This window comes from Streptopelia decaocto, assembly GCF_964273445.1.
Source record: "Streptopelia decaocto genome assembly, chromosome: 16".
In the NCBI taxonomy this organism is placed as follows: Eukaryota; Metazoa; Chordata; class Aves; order Columbiformes; family Columbidae; genus Streptopelia; species Streptopelia decaocto.
This window is the reverse complement of record NC_138671.1, coordinates 5,184,769-5,198,081: the sequence shown is the minus strand read 5'-3', so window position 1 is coordinate 5,198,081 and position 13,313 is coordinate 5,184,769. Positions and strand designations below refer to the sequence as shown.

The window sequence follows — 13,313 nt, the reverse complement described above, 5'->3', positions numbered from 1 at the left end:
GTGACGGTGCTGGGTGCCTCCCATAGAGGACCCTGCTCTGTGCCAGCCATGGGCGCTGGGCTCCCCAGTTCCCTAGCAGATGGTTACAGGGCTGGGTGCAGGTCCCAGTGCCCTCACTGGGTGCTCACATCTCTGCACATCCCCACGGGCAGCATGCAAAGGCCTCAGGGAGCCCCCCGAGCACCCCAGGGCTGCTCAGGGGGCTCTCAGCAGGGAGAGGTGTCACCAGGTCCCCCCACTGGCAGAGGAGCCTTTCTGGGTGCCCAGGGGTGAGTGCCAGGTCTGCTGCTGCCCTAAAGCCACCAGGTTGCCACAGCCAGAGTAGCCCAAATGGCAGGAAACACCTGCAGGAAGGTGTGGGCATGCTGGGGGCTTCTGCACAAAACGCTCTTGCTGCTGACCTTGCTTTATGAAAGAAAAACACGCCCTATTCCTGTTCCTCTTGCAATAAAACCTGAAAAGATTCAAAACCTCTTTCAGGACAGCCACCCAGCAGGAAGAGCTCTGGGCGAGCTCCCGGGGTGGCTGCAGGCAGCAGAAATGCTCTGGGATGGAAACCCAAGCTCCAGGGCAGACCCTTGCCACAAGAGACACAGCTTCGCCAGCCTTCCCCACGTAAAACCTGCTGAGGAGGGGAAAGTATTTTAGCAGGGGAAATAGGAACCAGTGTCTGGGTGCTGGTAACAGCTCTGGGGAGCCCTGTGAGCTTCCTGTGCAGATTCTGCAAATACAGCAGAGAGACCGCTGCAACCTCAACTACCCGAGAGGGTTTTAAAGGCACAAGGTTTAGCTAAGAGGGGCTCCCCAGGCTGCAGGGGGGGTTCATGCAGCCTGCAGAGGGGCTTACCCTTGTACATGAGCAATTCGGTCTATGCCTGTAAAGAGCTGCAGGACTTGCCTTAGTATCTCCAGGGCGGCAGGTAAAGGCTCACCACACGTGAGGGTGGGACCTGTGTGTGGGTGACAAATGTCCAGGCTGCTTTGGGGACAGCGTTTTGTGCCCCAGCCCTGGGTAGGCTGCAATGCATAAGTGATGGTCAAGCCAGAAAATATAAGGCTTCTCAAAAAAAAAGGGCAAAAAGCTCATCTTCCCTCCTCTGCTGGAAGAAGTTTGCTATTCCCTGTGTTATTCCCCTGTTCAAGCTCCTCACCTTGCAAGGCACAAAGACAAATCACAGTTTAATGGTGTTTAGAGGCTGTTTATCAAAAACAAGTCAGAGTCACTCCCACAACCTGTCACTTTGCAGCTCGCCAGGTAGCAAGAGCAGTTTGGGAAGCATTGCACAACCCTGGGGGTGCAAGAGCCTCTTAGCTGGGGTATCTGCCCAGCACTTGTCTCTGGGGATGGGGGAGCAAGGAGTCTGGAGCACACGTTTTCTGATTGAGAGGAGGGAAATGCTCTGAGGAAATAGAGATGTGCTCCTCAAATCCTGCACTCCTCCGCAGACAGGCAGGAGCAGAGCAGCCCACCCTCAACCCCCAGCCCACCCTCACCTCCTGCCACTGGGTTCTTCCAGCCCCTGGCCGGTCTCTGGCCGGGGCTACCCCAATGCAAGGGACAGTTTTTTATTCTCAGCACTACTGCTGTGCAGGTGAGCTCTCCAAATGCAGAGGGATGATTTCATCCTCATCTTGCTCCACGTCTCCTGCTCAGCCTCATCCTCTTCAAGGTCGCTCCAGGGAAATGTCTGAGCAGCTTTGCTGTCAAGCCAGCTCCTGCCTGCACGGAGAGTCGCAGGAGCAGCCCGTGGGGCTGGGTGCTGGCTCACACCCCCTGCACCAAGCTGTACAGCTCTTCTCTGGGTGGCGGGGCTGATGACACGTTGGCGTAGATCTGCTCTGGCGGGGGCTTCTGCACGCTGGCATATGTAGCCTCTTTTTCCTCTTCCAAATGCTGGGAAAAGAGAGGGATAAAGAAAAAACATCCTTTGCAGGGTTGCTCCAGGGCAACACTGTCTGCTGGAACCTCTGCTTTGCATTCTCCTACCTTGTCGCTCCTCTTGACCTCCATGTATTCGGTTGTGGTGTTTGCCAAGCTGTGGAATGCTTCGGCATTGCTGTACAATTCGGTCTCGGCTGTGCCCGTGGCGTGGTTGAGGTCTGCATAGTTCAAGTCATCCTCTTCCTGACATGCGAAGGAGAGGGATGAGCTGGTAACCTACTGCCGCTTGCCTGCCTGCAGCCCCTGCCTGCAACCCCTGCCTGCAACCCCTGCCTGCAACCCCTGCCTGCAACCCCTGCCTGCAGCCCACAGGGGTGGAAACATCTCCCATCCTGCTGCGGTTCCTGATGAGAGCTGAGGTGGCTGCAGGAGCGCTGGGGGAAAATTAACCTACAACCACCTCTGCTTGGAGGGGCTTGAGGAGAAACCTCACTCCTAAATTCCCTTCCCAGGAATACTCTGTGATAGTCACACAAAACCCCTGGTTAGGTCTTTCTGTTGGTGAATGGAGCTCAAAGAACCCCTCCCAGCCTAAAGGGCCATGAAAGCTCAGCTTGAGGTGTAACATTTCCCCTCCCCAGGAGATCTTGGAGCATACCATCCCAACGCCTCCTGCGGTTTCACTTACTTTATGCGACGTGCTGCGAGTCCTGTCCATCTCTACAGCTGCTCCAGGGAAGGCTAGATGAAGCAAGGATGTAGTTATACGGGAGTAAAACCAGAAGAGATAAAATAAAATGTATTTTAAAAGCTGTTCTGTGGCTGTGAATCTTGCTGTAAAGCAGGAAGAAAACCTATTGCCCCACCAACCATCTAAACTGGAGCAGTTATTCAAATAAAATCAGACCCCAGCTGTTAGCTGGTGATGTTTCCTCCCATCTGTCCTTGTCCTTCACAATGGCCTTAAACTTAGCATCAAGCCTAGTGCAAGCCTGGCCTATGCAACTGAGCATGTCTGGAGAAGCTGGTGGTGCCCACAAAAGTTCGAGCAGGTGCTGTGCCAGGCAGCCCCCATCCCGAGAGCTGTGGGACAGCCCCATCGCACCCTCAGGGGAAGGAAACTCCTTGGTGGGGGTCTAAGTGATGGACCCAGGAACTGGATGGATCATGGTGTGAATGGGGGAGAAAAAAGAAGTGTAGATGGAAAAACAAATACAGCAGAAGACAGGTGCTGGTGCAGAAACAGTGTGCGTTCGGCAGTGATAGCTTCGCTTACCCTTCTTCCTCTTCCTGGACAGCATTACCAAAACACCAACAGCCACTGCAAGCAAAAGAACCACCACCACAATGCCTGGAATGAGGATGTGCTCAACCACGTCCAAGCTGCAAGAAAAATAAAGAGTTTCTGGTCTCACGCTTCTCCTGGGAAGCAGACTTGGAGGACCCAGCATGGAGCAGCAGTGCAGGGAGTGGATGTGGGTGACAGGGTTTGCATGGGGAGGGAGGGGAGCAGGGTGGGGGGGTCAGGATACAAGCTGGGCACAGAGCAAAGTGAACCGAATGCTGAAGAAGCAAATGGACACTTGTATCTGAGAGCTGCTGCAACTCCATTATTTTAAAGATCAGTTCCTGCGCCTCTTGCTGTGTCACCTCTAAGAGGCAGGAGAGGAGGGAGCAACTCTGGTCTCGTGCTTTGACAACTGTCTCTGCCAGGCTGCATGTGACTACAAAGCAGAAGTGGACCCAAGCCAGCACTTGATTTCCCACAAGCAAAAGGTTCCTCTGGGCTTTGGGGAAGGAAATGGGGTCAGTACTGCAGCCAGAAACCGTTTCTCATATGGTGATAACCTGCACTTTGCTTAAGCTGCATGACAGGCTGGGGACAAGCAGGGCTTTGCCGGGGAGAAGTGACTAGGGGCAGTGGGAATATTTTCCATGTAGAGTGTCTGTTTGAGAGGATGAAATGGTGGTCTCTAAAGACAAAAAAGGAGGTCTGAATCTTTAAGGGAGGTGTGAAGAGCCTGGAGGGCCGCAGGGCTCCAGCTGTACCGGAGAGACCTTCTGGAGAGAGGTGGCTGCTGTGGCAGGAGCTGGTACTCACTCTGGAGCGCTGGAGCCTCCGTGGTGGGAGGGATTTGGTCTCGGTGGCACAGCTTCCCCCTGGGGAGTTGTCTGTGTGGGGACTGAGACAGAGCTAGTGAGATAGGAGTGCTTGGTGGCCAGGCTGTGAGGCGATGTTGTGGAGGAGGAAGAACGAGCTACAACAAAAAGAGCAAAAGGGGAAAATGCTGTGACTTTTGGAGCATGTCAGAAGTCACCATCACACCAGGAGGAGCTGGGTCCCCACTGCCATGTCCAGAGCATGCTCCTTGAGGTGGGAGGGCTGTAATCCTGTGCCCAAGAGGCTTTTCGTGGTCCCATTTCCCCCCAAACAGGCATCAGAGTTCACCCAGCGGGAAGAGGATCCAGGTACCCCATACCCAGCCTGCTAGTGACACAACAGCCCCAGGTAAGTGTCCCATCATGGGGGCTGGTCCCTGGCGAGGGGATGGTGATGTACGTTCCCAAAGCCCAGGGCCTGGTACCCACAGGCACTGCCTGCCGAGCCCTGGTGACAAACCCCGAGGCTGCCCCAAAGGGCCTGGGCACCCACCTCCAGACTGCCCATCCCCACAGACCCCACACCCAGCACTTGGAGGGGGACCCACCAACGCTGGACTGGAGGGACACACAAGTACTGACCTCGGGACACGATCACCTTCACATCGGCACTCTCATCAGGCCAGGGTAGGCCCGTTCTCACCCCGCAGCGATAGGTGCCCGCGTCCCACAGCTCCAGGCGCTCCATGGTCACTGTGAACACCCGCTGTGTGCAATCGTCCTGGATGGAGAATCGGTCCCGCCGCACCACGGACTTCTTCTCCGAGGTGATGACGATGTCACCATCACAGGTGAAAACAGTAATTGCCGGATAGCACCAGAATTTCGGTTTCTTCTCCTCACCAGGATCATACTCACAGGTCACCGAGAGGGACTCCCCCTGGACTCCCCGCACGGTGCCGGGTCCCCTTACCGCCCAGCAGCCTGCGGAGACACGCGAAGCCGCGGGAGTGATGCTGCTGCTGCCGCGCCCGCCCCGCCCGTCGGGGCCGCCCTCCGGGACCGCTCCGGGTCTCAGGGGGCTCTGGCCCGGCCTTACCCGGCAGCAGCGCCCAGGCGAGCAGCGGCAGGAGCTGCATGGCCGCTCCGGGACGGCGGGGTCGGTGACTTCCCATACCCGGTTCCTCTCCCCGGGACAGCGGGGCCTGGCCCGCCCCCGGCACTGCCCCTGAAGTACCGCCCGCCCCGTCGAGGCGGAGCACCGAGACCCGGGGCTGCCTGACCGCGGCGGCCGCCGGAAAGAAGAGGCGGAGGCGCGGAGCGGTGGCGGAGAAGCTTTATTGCAGCCGGCGGCGGCGGCGGAAAGGACTCGGCGGGGCCCCGCTGCTGCCTGCCCCTGCCCGCGCCGTCGGGGCCCGGGCGTCCCAGAGCGGAGCGGCTCCTGCTGCAGCCGGGAGGTCCTACCGGGGCTCAGCCGCCCCGCAGGCTGATCCAGAGCACGGCTCCGGTCATGGCCAGCAGCGCCAGCACCTGCAGCCCGGCCAGCACCGGGAAGTGGCGGAAGGGGTCGGGGCTCTCCCGCGGAGTGTCCGTCCCCACTGCGGGGACCGGACTGAGCGTCGGGCCTGCAAATGGGAAGAGCGGACAGGTGCAGCAGGTGCCTGCCGGGCATTGTCCCACCCTTGTTCCCCTCCGTCCCCCAGCACCCAGTACCATCTCCTCCCGCAGCCCGGTCCTGGCTCCGCGACGTGGTCGTCACTGATGCTGGACTGGCGGGGAACACGATCACCTTCACATCGGCACTCTTATCACGCTGGGTTAGGCCCGTTCTCACCCCGCAGCGGTAGGTGCCCGCATCCCACAGCTCCAGGCGCTCTATGGTCACTGTGAACACCCACCGTGTGCGATTGTCCCGGATGAAGAATCGGTCCCACCGCACCACGGGCTGCTCCTCCGAGGCGATGACGATTTCATCATCACAGGTGAAAACAGTAATTGCCGGATAGCACCAGAATTTCGGTTTCTTCTCCTCGCCGGGATCATACTCACAGGTCACCGAGAGGGACTCCCCCTGGACTCCCTGCACGGTGCCGGGTCCCCTTACCGCCCAGCAGCCTGCGGAGACACACGAAGCCGCGGGAGTGATGCTGCTGCTGCCGCGCCCGCCCCGCCCGTCGGGGCCGCCCTCCGGGACCGCTCCGGGTCTCAGGGGGCTCTGGCCCGGCCTTACCCGGCAGCAGCGCCCAGGCGAGCAGCGGCAGGAGCTGCATGGCCGCTCCGGGACGGCGGGGTCGGTGACTTCCCATACCCGGTTCCTCTCCCCGGGACAGCGGGGCCTGGCCCGCCCCCGGCACTGCCCCTGAAGTACCGCCCGCCCCGTCGAGGCGGAGCACCGAGACCCCGGGGCTGCCTGACCGCGGCGGCCGCCGGAAAGAAGAGGCGGAGGCGCGGAGCAGTGGCGGAGAAGCTTTATTGCAGCCGGCGGCGGCGGCGGAAAGGACTCGGCGGGGCCCCGCTGCTGCCTGCCCCCGCCCGCGCCGTCGGGGTCCTGGAGTCCCAGAGCGGAGCGGCACCTGCTGCGGCCGGGAGGTCCTACCGGGGCTCAGTCGCCCCGCAGGCTGATCCAGAGCACGGCTCCGGTCATGGCCAGCAGCGCCAGCACCTGCAGCCCGGCCAGCACTGGGAAGTGGCGGAAGGGGTCTGGGCTCTCCCGCGGAGTGTCCGTCCCCGCTGCGGGGACCGGGCTGAGCGTCGGGCCTGCAAATGGAAGGAGCAGACAGATGCATCAGGTGCCTGCCGGGCATTGTCCCACTCTTGTCCCTCTCCCTCCCCCAGAAGACAGGTACCATCTCCTCCCACAGCCCGGTCCTGGCTCCGCGACGTTGTGGTCACTGATGCTGGACTGGCGCGGGACACGATCACCTTCACAGCGGCACTCTTATCACGCCGGGTTATGCTCGTTCTCACCCCGCAGCGGTAGATGCGCGTGTCCCACAGCTCCAGGCGCTCCATGGTCACTGTGAACACCCTCCATGTGCGATTGTCCCGGATGGAGAATCGGTCCCGCCGCACCACGGGCTGCTCCTCCGAGGTGATGACGATGTCACCAGCACAGGTGAAATGAGTAATTCCCGGATAGCACCAGAATTTCGGTTTCTTCTCCTCGCCGGGATCATACTCACAGGTCACCGAGAGGGACTCCCCCTGGACTCCCTGCACGGTGCCGGGTCCCCTTACCGCCCAGCAGCCTGCGGAGACACACGAAGCCGCGGGAGTGATGCTGCTGCCGCCGCGCCCGCCCCGCCCGTCGGGGCCGCCCGCCGGGACCGCTCCGGGTCTCAGGGGGCTCTGGCCCGGCCTTACCCGGCAGCAGCGCCCAGGCGAGCAGCGGCAGGAGCTGCATGGCCGCTCCGGGACCGCGGGGTCGGTGACTTCCCATACCCGGTTCCTCTCCCCGGGACAGCGGGGCCTGGCCCGCCCCCGGCACTGCCCCTGAAGTACCGCCCGCCCCGTCGAGGCGGAGCACCGGGACTCCCGGGGCTGCCTGACCGCGGCGGCCGCCGGAAAGAAGAGGCGGAGGCGCGGAGCGGTGGCGGAGAAGCTTTATTGCAGCCGGCGGCGGCAGCGGCGGAAAGGACTCGGCGGGCCCCGCTGCTGCCTGCCCCCGCCCGCGCCGTCGGGGCCCGGGAGTCCCAGAGCGGAGCGGCTCCTGCTGCGGCCGGGAGGTCCTACCGGGGCTCAGCCGCCCCGCAGGCTGATCCAGAGCACGGCTCCGGTCATGGCCAGCAGCGCCAGCACCTGCAGCCCGGCCAGCACCGGGAAGTGGCGGAAGGCGTCAGGGCTCTCCCGCGGAGCGTCCGTCCCCGCGGGGAGGACCGGGCTGAGCGTCGGGCCTGCAAATGGAAGGAGCAGACAGATGCATCAGGTGCCTGCCGGGCATTGTCCCACTCTTGTCCCTCTCCCTCCCCCAGAAGACAGGTACCATCTCCTCCCACAGCCCGGTCCTGGCTCCGCGACGTGGTCGTCACTGATGCTGGACTGGCGTGGGACACGATCACCTTCACATCGGCACTCTTATCACGCTGGGTTAGGCCCGTTCTCACCCCGCAGCGGTAGATGCGCGTGTCCTGCAGCTTCAGGCGCTCCATGGTCACTGTGAACACCCGCCGTGTGCGATTGTCCCGGATGAAGAATCGGTCCCACCGCACCACAGTCTGCTCCTCCGAGGTGATGACGATTTCATCATCACAGGTGAAAATACTAATTCCCGGATTGCACCAGAATTTCGGTTTCTTCTCCTCGCCGGGATCATACTCACAGGTCACCGAGAGGGACCCCCCCTGGACTCCTCGCACGGTGCCGGGTCCCCTTACCGCCCAGCAGCCTGCGGAGACACACGAAGCCGCGGGAGTGATGCTGCTGCCGCCGCGCCCGCCCCGCCCGTCGGGGCCGCCCTCCGGGACCGCTCCGCGTCTCAGGGGGCTCTGGCCCGGCCTTACCCGGCAGCAGCGCCCAGGCGAGCAGCGGCAGGAGCTGCATGGCCGCTCCGGGACGGCGGGGTCGGTGACTTCCCATACCCGGTTCCTCTCCCCGGGACAGCGGGGTCTGGCCCGTCCCCGGGGCCGCCCCTGAAGTACCGCCCGCCCCGTCGAGGCGGAGCACCGAGACCCCGGGGCTGCCTGACCGCGGCGGCCGCCGGAAAGAAGAGGCGGAGGCGCGGAGCGGTGGCGGAGAAGCTTTATTGCAGCCGGCGGCGGCGGCGGAAAGGACTCGGCGGGGACCCGAGCCCACTGTTCCACCCTTGTCCCTCTCCCAGAAGCCAGGTACCATCTCCTCCCGCAGCCCGGTCCTGGCCCCTGCAACGTGGTGGTCACTGGTGCTGTGCGGGGAGGGGAGCATGTGCAGGGACTGACCTGGGGACAGGATCACCTCCACATCGGCACTCTTATCACGCTGGATTTTGCCCCTTTGCACCCCGCAGCGGTAGGTGCCCACGTCCCCCTCAGCCAGGCCCTCCACAGTCACCGTGAACACCCGCAGTGCGCGATTGTCCCGGATGGAGAATCGGCCCTCCTGCACCATGGGCTGCTCCTCTGAGGTGATAATGATGTGATAGGCACAGGTGTAAACTTTTCCCGGTTTGCACCAGAATTTTGGCTGCATCTCCTCGCCGGGCTCATACACACAGGTCACCGAGAGGGACCTCCCCAGGAATCCTTGCACAGTGCCGGGCCCCCTCACTGCCCAGCAGCCTGCGGAGACACACAGAGCTGCAGAAGTGCTGCCGCTGCAGCAATACCTCCTGCCCCATTCGGCTGGTCCACTGTGGGCCCCAGGGATCCCCTCAGCCCTACCTGAGAGCAGCATCCAGGTGAGCAGCAGGAGCTGCATGGGCAGGCTGGCCAGGGCAATGTGTCAGGGCAGTGCTCCTGCCGCTCACACTCCATTGTGTCTTTGGAGCTTTGCTTCCTCTTCTGCCCGGGGTACCAAATCTGCTACTGCTGGAGAGCATTTGGTTTCTTGTTTCCTTTGGTGATTTCCTGCCTCTCCTGTCACTCATGTCACTGCTTTGCACTGTCCCTGACCCCTGCACCCTGGCTTCTGCTCCTGCCCCCGCCACGGCCCCCACAGTGGGATGCGGTCCTGCCTCTCCCTGCTGCCTCTCCCTGCCTCTCTGCCACACTGCCTGGCCTCTCTGGCCAGGCAGGGCACCCGGATGGGGATCTGCCTCTCGAGGGGTGGCTCAGCCCCGCACAGGGACCCCCTGAGCCCCAAACATGCCCCCAGGCCAGTGCTCCTGCGTGGGCACCCTGTCCCCTGCATGGGAAATATGGAGGGGGAGCCCCAGCCTCTTGCCTCTGTACAGCTGGATGTACAGCTCTTGCACCCTGTACTGCCTCTGTACAGTGGATGTCTCCACTCCCTTGGCCACCAAGTCCCCCAGGGCTGTCCTCAGCACAGCCCCTCTGTGAGTGGCACTGGCCAGGCCCAAGAACACAAAGCCCTTCAAACCCACCAGACAATAAATGAGCTGGAACCCCAGTGGGTGGAATCACAACCCTGGACCTTGTGTAGCTAGTGGGCTCCCAGCACCCAGCCAGCAGGAGCAGGTAGACAGACAGACAGACAGACAGGCGCCTGCAGGATACTGAGGCTTTATTGCAAAATTGTCTTCAGATGGCAGCTCCAGTACAGAAGGCGCAGGCTCCCTGTGCCCCAAACCCTCCCCTCTCCAGCGTGGGGGCTGCCAGGAGGAGCTGAGGCTTCACAGGGGGAGAAACACCCAATGCTGAGCATCTCCCAGTGTGGGTCAGCTGTGGCAGGTATCGCAGCCCTGGCAGAATGGTGGGCAAGGGCACAAGAGGGTGTCCCTGTGGCTCTGGGATGGGGGGACAGCCCGGTGCTCCAGTGCTTCTGCCTGCCTCCACATTTTCCTTGTCATGGCTCCTGTGCCGGCTCCTCACCCACACGACCCGGCACACCAGGACCAGTGCCACGGCCGCCTTCACGCTGAGGAAGAGCAGCAGGGGGGTGATGCTGAGCTGGGACCTGGGCAGGAGAAAGCAGGTGATGTTAGAGCTTGAGTAGGGTCTGGGCAATAAGGATGGGAACTGGGGCACTTGCACATCTGCCAGTCACCCTACTTGTCCCTGAGATGCTCCTTGGGGCTGCTGGAACCAGGGGGAACAAGGGCTGGGGATGCATTCAGGGGAAAAAAGTGTTTTAGGCTGGGGGAGGCTGTCAGTGGCTTGCCCGGACCACAAGCCCAGACTCACAGTGCTGGAGGCTCCTCACGGTCCTTGGGGCACAGGGGGCTGGTGCCCAAGGGGCTCATGTTGCTGCCCTTGGTTGGGGCTGAAAGGTCTGTGAAGAGAACACAGGGTCAGAGCAAAATTGAGACCCCCTGCACCCTGTCCTGCCCACTGCGCGGGGGGTCTCTGACCCACAGCTTCAGCTGTGGGAGTGCAGGAGGTAGAGATGGAGGTCCCCAGGCAATGCACTGGGGAGAAGGAGAAAGGAAAAGGGGCAGAGACTGGGAACCCCGAAGAATGGGCTCGCAGAGGCAGAGACCTCAAATGAGAGCAAGGGAGCTGCTCTGCTCTGCACAAAGCTTCATATAGCCCCCTCCATCCCTTATCCAAATCTGCATGGGGCAGCCTCCACTTGATATCAGTGCCTGCAAGGAGCTTGTTCTCACTTTTACAACCCCTGTGGCCCCCGGCTGGGGACATCCTGTCCCAGCGCAGTCACCCGAATGACAAGCTCCACCACACCTCCCTGCTTCGCTCCCATCCTGGCTTTACCTGTGGAGACCGTCACCTTGGTGCTGTGCTGCAGGTTGAACCATAGCCTCCTCCTCACCCCGCAGGAGTACCAGCCCGCGTCCCCCGGTGAGACATTGCCCAGTGTCACTGTGAACGAGCGTTCTGTGTGCTTGTCCTCAATGGACACCCTGCCCTGTGTCACTGTCACCTCCGAGCCGTTGGTTTGAGTGATGTAGGTGGAACAAATCCAGAGGAAGCCCGGGCGGCACCAGTACTTGGGGTAGAGCTCATAGCCGGACTCATAGCTACAGGACACAGCCAGCGAGCCACCCTGCTCGGCTGTCACCTGCGTGGGGCCCGTCACTGCCCAGCCACCTGCAGGGGACAGGGAGAGATGCTGCAAGCATATACCAGCCCAGGATGCTGGGGGACACCCTGTCCCCAGTGGGGCTGTGTCCCTGCACCTGCTGTGCTGGGGAGTGATACCGAGATGAGATGTCCCCAGTCATTAAAAAAGTCCCCATCAAGTGTGTGTGTTATTCAACAACCAAAACACCTTGTTACCAGGTTCATGTGACAGCAACACAAGTGTATCTCACAGATCACCCCTCATAGCCACCCGCTGGCCACAAGAAAAGGATGGTGTCAGCTGGGCTCCCGGGCTGCTCGGTCCCAGCCTCTGCAGAGCTCTGCCAGAGCCCGTGGGGTGGGAACTGCTGACCTGTGCTCCTGGGCTCACCTGGGAAAAGGGTCCAAACCAGGAACATCCTCATTTTCCAGCTTCTTGCTCCTAAAGCAGATTTTCCCCCGTGGTTATTCACAAAGCAGCCTGCGGCATGGAGTCAGGCTCCAACACAGCTGGGTGTCCCAGGAGTTTCGCAAGCCTCCTTCTCCAGTCACTTCCTTGGGCAGTGTTTACTCTCAGACCCCACTTGTCTTTTTTAAAGGCCATTGCTTCTTCCGCTTTGCCCGGGGACCATGACTCACCCTGGGGGCGTCTCATGAGAGACGCCCTCTGCTTTTGCTCCCAAACAGCTGCTGGTTGCCAGTGAAACACCAAAATACATTGAGTTCCTCCACCACGATTCCTGCCCCAGCAGGGAATCCAGCCCCTTCCCATGTGAAGAGCCCTAAGGGTTTGGGGGGGGGGGGCTTTCCAGGGGAGCTGGGCCAGAGTGGGGGTCCAGGGACCAGAATGGAGTGAATGTAGGTCAGCCCAGGCAGATGGATCAGTTGGGACCACCAGGATGCTCTCCCCGTTGTGATGAACCTGGATGATGGACTGGGAGCATGGACTGGGGGGATGGACAGCCTTCCCCGCTGCACTGCTGCTCCCCAGCTCCTGAGCTGGCTGCCAGTGTGAGCTGGGTTGCTTTTGTTTGTTTTCTCAAGCAGAAGTGTCTCATTTCCCCCCAAAAAAGCCTTTTTTTGGCACAGCCATGTGTTTTTGAGTGACAAGGCTGTTTTTCTCCCAGAATAAAATGTTTCCACTGAAAGTTTTAGAAACCAAAACACAAAAAGCAAAGCCACTTCCCTGGCAGCTGCCTTGCCAATGACTTTCTTCCTCGATGCCCCTTGGAAAGAACAGAAATCACATACCCCCAGCCCTGCTGGATGCTTCCTCCTCCTCCTCTGCCTTTTTTTATCCCAGGTATGACCATGCTGGGGTTCAGGGGAGAATTGTAAGCATGGTTGCATTGCTGGAGCTGGTCCAGGCAGTGGCTTCCCAATGCTCCCATTCCCTACTCGGCACCAGAGCTTCTTGCAGATTATGAAGTTTGTGTTGCCCTCGGGAGCCCCGAGAAGCTCCCCTGGCCCATGATGCGGATGGAACAGAGCTTCCTCCTGGCTTGAGCTCCAGCTTGGCCACCCACTGCCCAGGCTGCCACCGCAGGGCTGTCCCCAGGCTCTTCGTGCAGCATCTCCCCACTTACTTTTCCATCCTTGTGGTTTTTCTTCCTCTTTCTAAGAGTATTGCATAGGTTCCCATTTCGCAGCAGGGTGATTATATTTGGGTGGATGACAAGATCTACCCAAACAGGGTTTTTTCTTTCTGCACTCCCCCG

General features: G+C 60.9%; 3 protein-coding genes across 5 annotated transcripts; all 3 read right to left on the bottom strand.

Moving 5' to 3' along the window:
- Positions 1-1,164: 1,164 nt before the first annotated feature.
- LOC309447093 (uncharacterized protein) lies at positions 1,165-6,352 on the bottom strand. Its single transcript, XM_082067392.1, has 10 exons — positions 6,213-6,352; positions 5,696-6,097; positions 5,458-5,607; positions 5,082-5,318; positions 4,625-4,966; positions 3,984-4,140; positions 3,159-3,265; positions 2,571-2,623; positions 1,988-2,125; positions 1,165-1,894 (listed from the first exon to the last, which is right to left on the bottom strand). Exons 1-10 carry the CDS (start codon positions 6,286-6,288, stop codon positions 1,766-1,768), a joined length of 1,791 nt encoding a protein of 596 aa, XP_081923518.1. The 5' UTR covers positions 6,289-6,352; the 3' UTR covers positions 1,165-1,765.
- Positions 6,353-6,439: 87 nt separating this feature from the next.
- LOC309446787 (CMRF35-like molecule 6) lies at positions 6,440-9,459 on the bottom strand. Of its 3 annotated transcripts, none has more exons than XM_082066859.1 (4): positions 9,337-9,459; positions 8,896-9,234; positions 7,346-7,875; positions 7,093-7,230 (listed from the first exon to the last, which is right to left on the bottom strand). In XM_082066859.1, the coding sequence occupies exons 1-3, from the start codon at positions 9,371-9,373 to the stop codon at positions 7,721-7,723; spliced, it is 531 nt and encodes a 176-aa protein (XP_081922985.1). In that variant the 5' UTR covers positions 9,374-9,459; the 3' UTR covers positions 7,093-7,230; positions 7,346-7,720. The 3 variants fall into 3 exon arrangements, with proteins under 3 accessions (XP_081922984.1, XP_081922985.1, XP_081922983.1); XM_082066857.1 differs by lacking the exons at positions 8,896-9,234; positions 9,337-9,459 and adding exons at positions 7,965-8,366; positions 8,482-8,568; XM_082066858.1 differs by lacking the exons at positions 8,896-9,234; positions 9,337-9,459 and adding an exon at positions 6,440-6,739 and having other exon boundaries at positions 6,829-7,230; positions 7,346-7,539.
- Positions 9,460-10,140: 681 nt separating this feature from the next.
- LOC309446935 (CMRF35-like molecule 7) lies at positions 10,141-12,157 on the bottom strand. The gene is made up of 4 exons (XM_082067150.1): positions 11,987-12,157; positions 11,287-11,622; positions 10,759-10,846; positions 10,141-10,531 (listed from the first exon to the last, which is right to left on the bottom strand). The coding sequence occupies exons 1-4, from the start codon at positions 12,018-12,020 to the stop codon at positions 10,156-10,158; spliced, it is 834 nt and encodes a 277-aa protein (XP_081923276.1). The 5' UTR covers positions 12,021-12,157; the 3' UTR covers positions 10,141-10,155.
- Between the last annotated feature and the right edge of the window lie 1,156 nt (positions 12,158-13,313).

What these genes read in the sequence shown, in the direction of transcription:
- LOC309447093 (XM_082067392.1), bottom strand. Translation starts at nt 6,288, where the DNA reads ATGGGAAGTCACCGACCCCGCCGTCCCGGAGCGGCCATGCAGCTCCTG. An exon ending in CTCGCAGCACGTCGCATAAA is followed by an intron (nt 2,126 to 2,570) that starts GTAAGTGAAACC and finishes TTCGCATGTCAG; the next exon opens with GAAGAGGATGACTTGAACTA. An exon ending in AGGTCAAGAGGAGCGACAAG is followed by an intron (nt 1,895 to 1,987) that starts GTAGGAGAATGC and finishes CTCTTTTCCCAG; the next exon opens with CATTTGGAAGAGGAAAAAGA.
- LOC309446787 (XM_082066857.1), bottom strand. Translation starts at nt 8,557, where the DNA reads ATGGGAAGTCACCGACCCCGCCGTCCCGGAGCGGCCATGCAGCTCCTG. An exon ending in CGCCTGGGCGCTGCTGCCGG is followed by an intron (nt 8,367 to 8,481) that starts GTAAGGCCGGGC and finishes GTGTCTCCGCAG; the next exon opens with GCTGCTGGGCGGTAAGGGGA. An exon ending in CCGGGCTGTGGGAGGAGATG is followed by an intron (nt 7,876 to 7,964) that starts GTACCTGTCTTC and finishes TTCCATTTGCAG; the next exon opens with GCCCGACGCTCAGCCCGGTC.
- LOC309446935 (XM_082067150.1), bottom strand. Translation starts at nt 12,020, where the DNA reads ATGAGGATGTTCCTGGTTTGGACCCTTTTCCCAG. An exon ending in CAAGGTGACGGTCTCCACAG is followed by an intron (nt 10,847 to 11,286) that starts GTAAAGCCAGGA and finishes TTCTCTTCACAG; the next exon opens with ACCTTTCAGCCCCAACCAAG. An exon ending in CGTGAGGAGCCTCCAGCACT is followed by an intron (nt 10,532 to 10,758) that starts GTGAGTCTGGGC and finishes TCTCCTGCCCAG; the next exon opens with GTCCCAGCTCAGCATCACCC.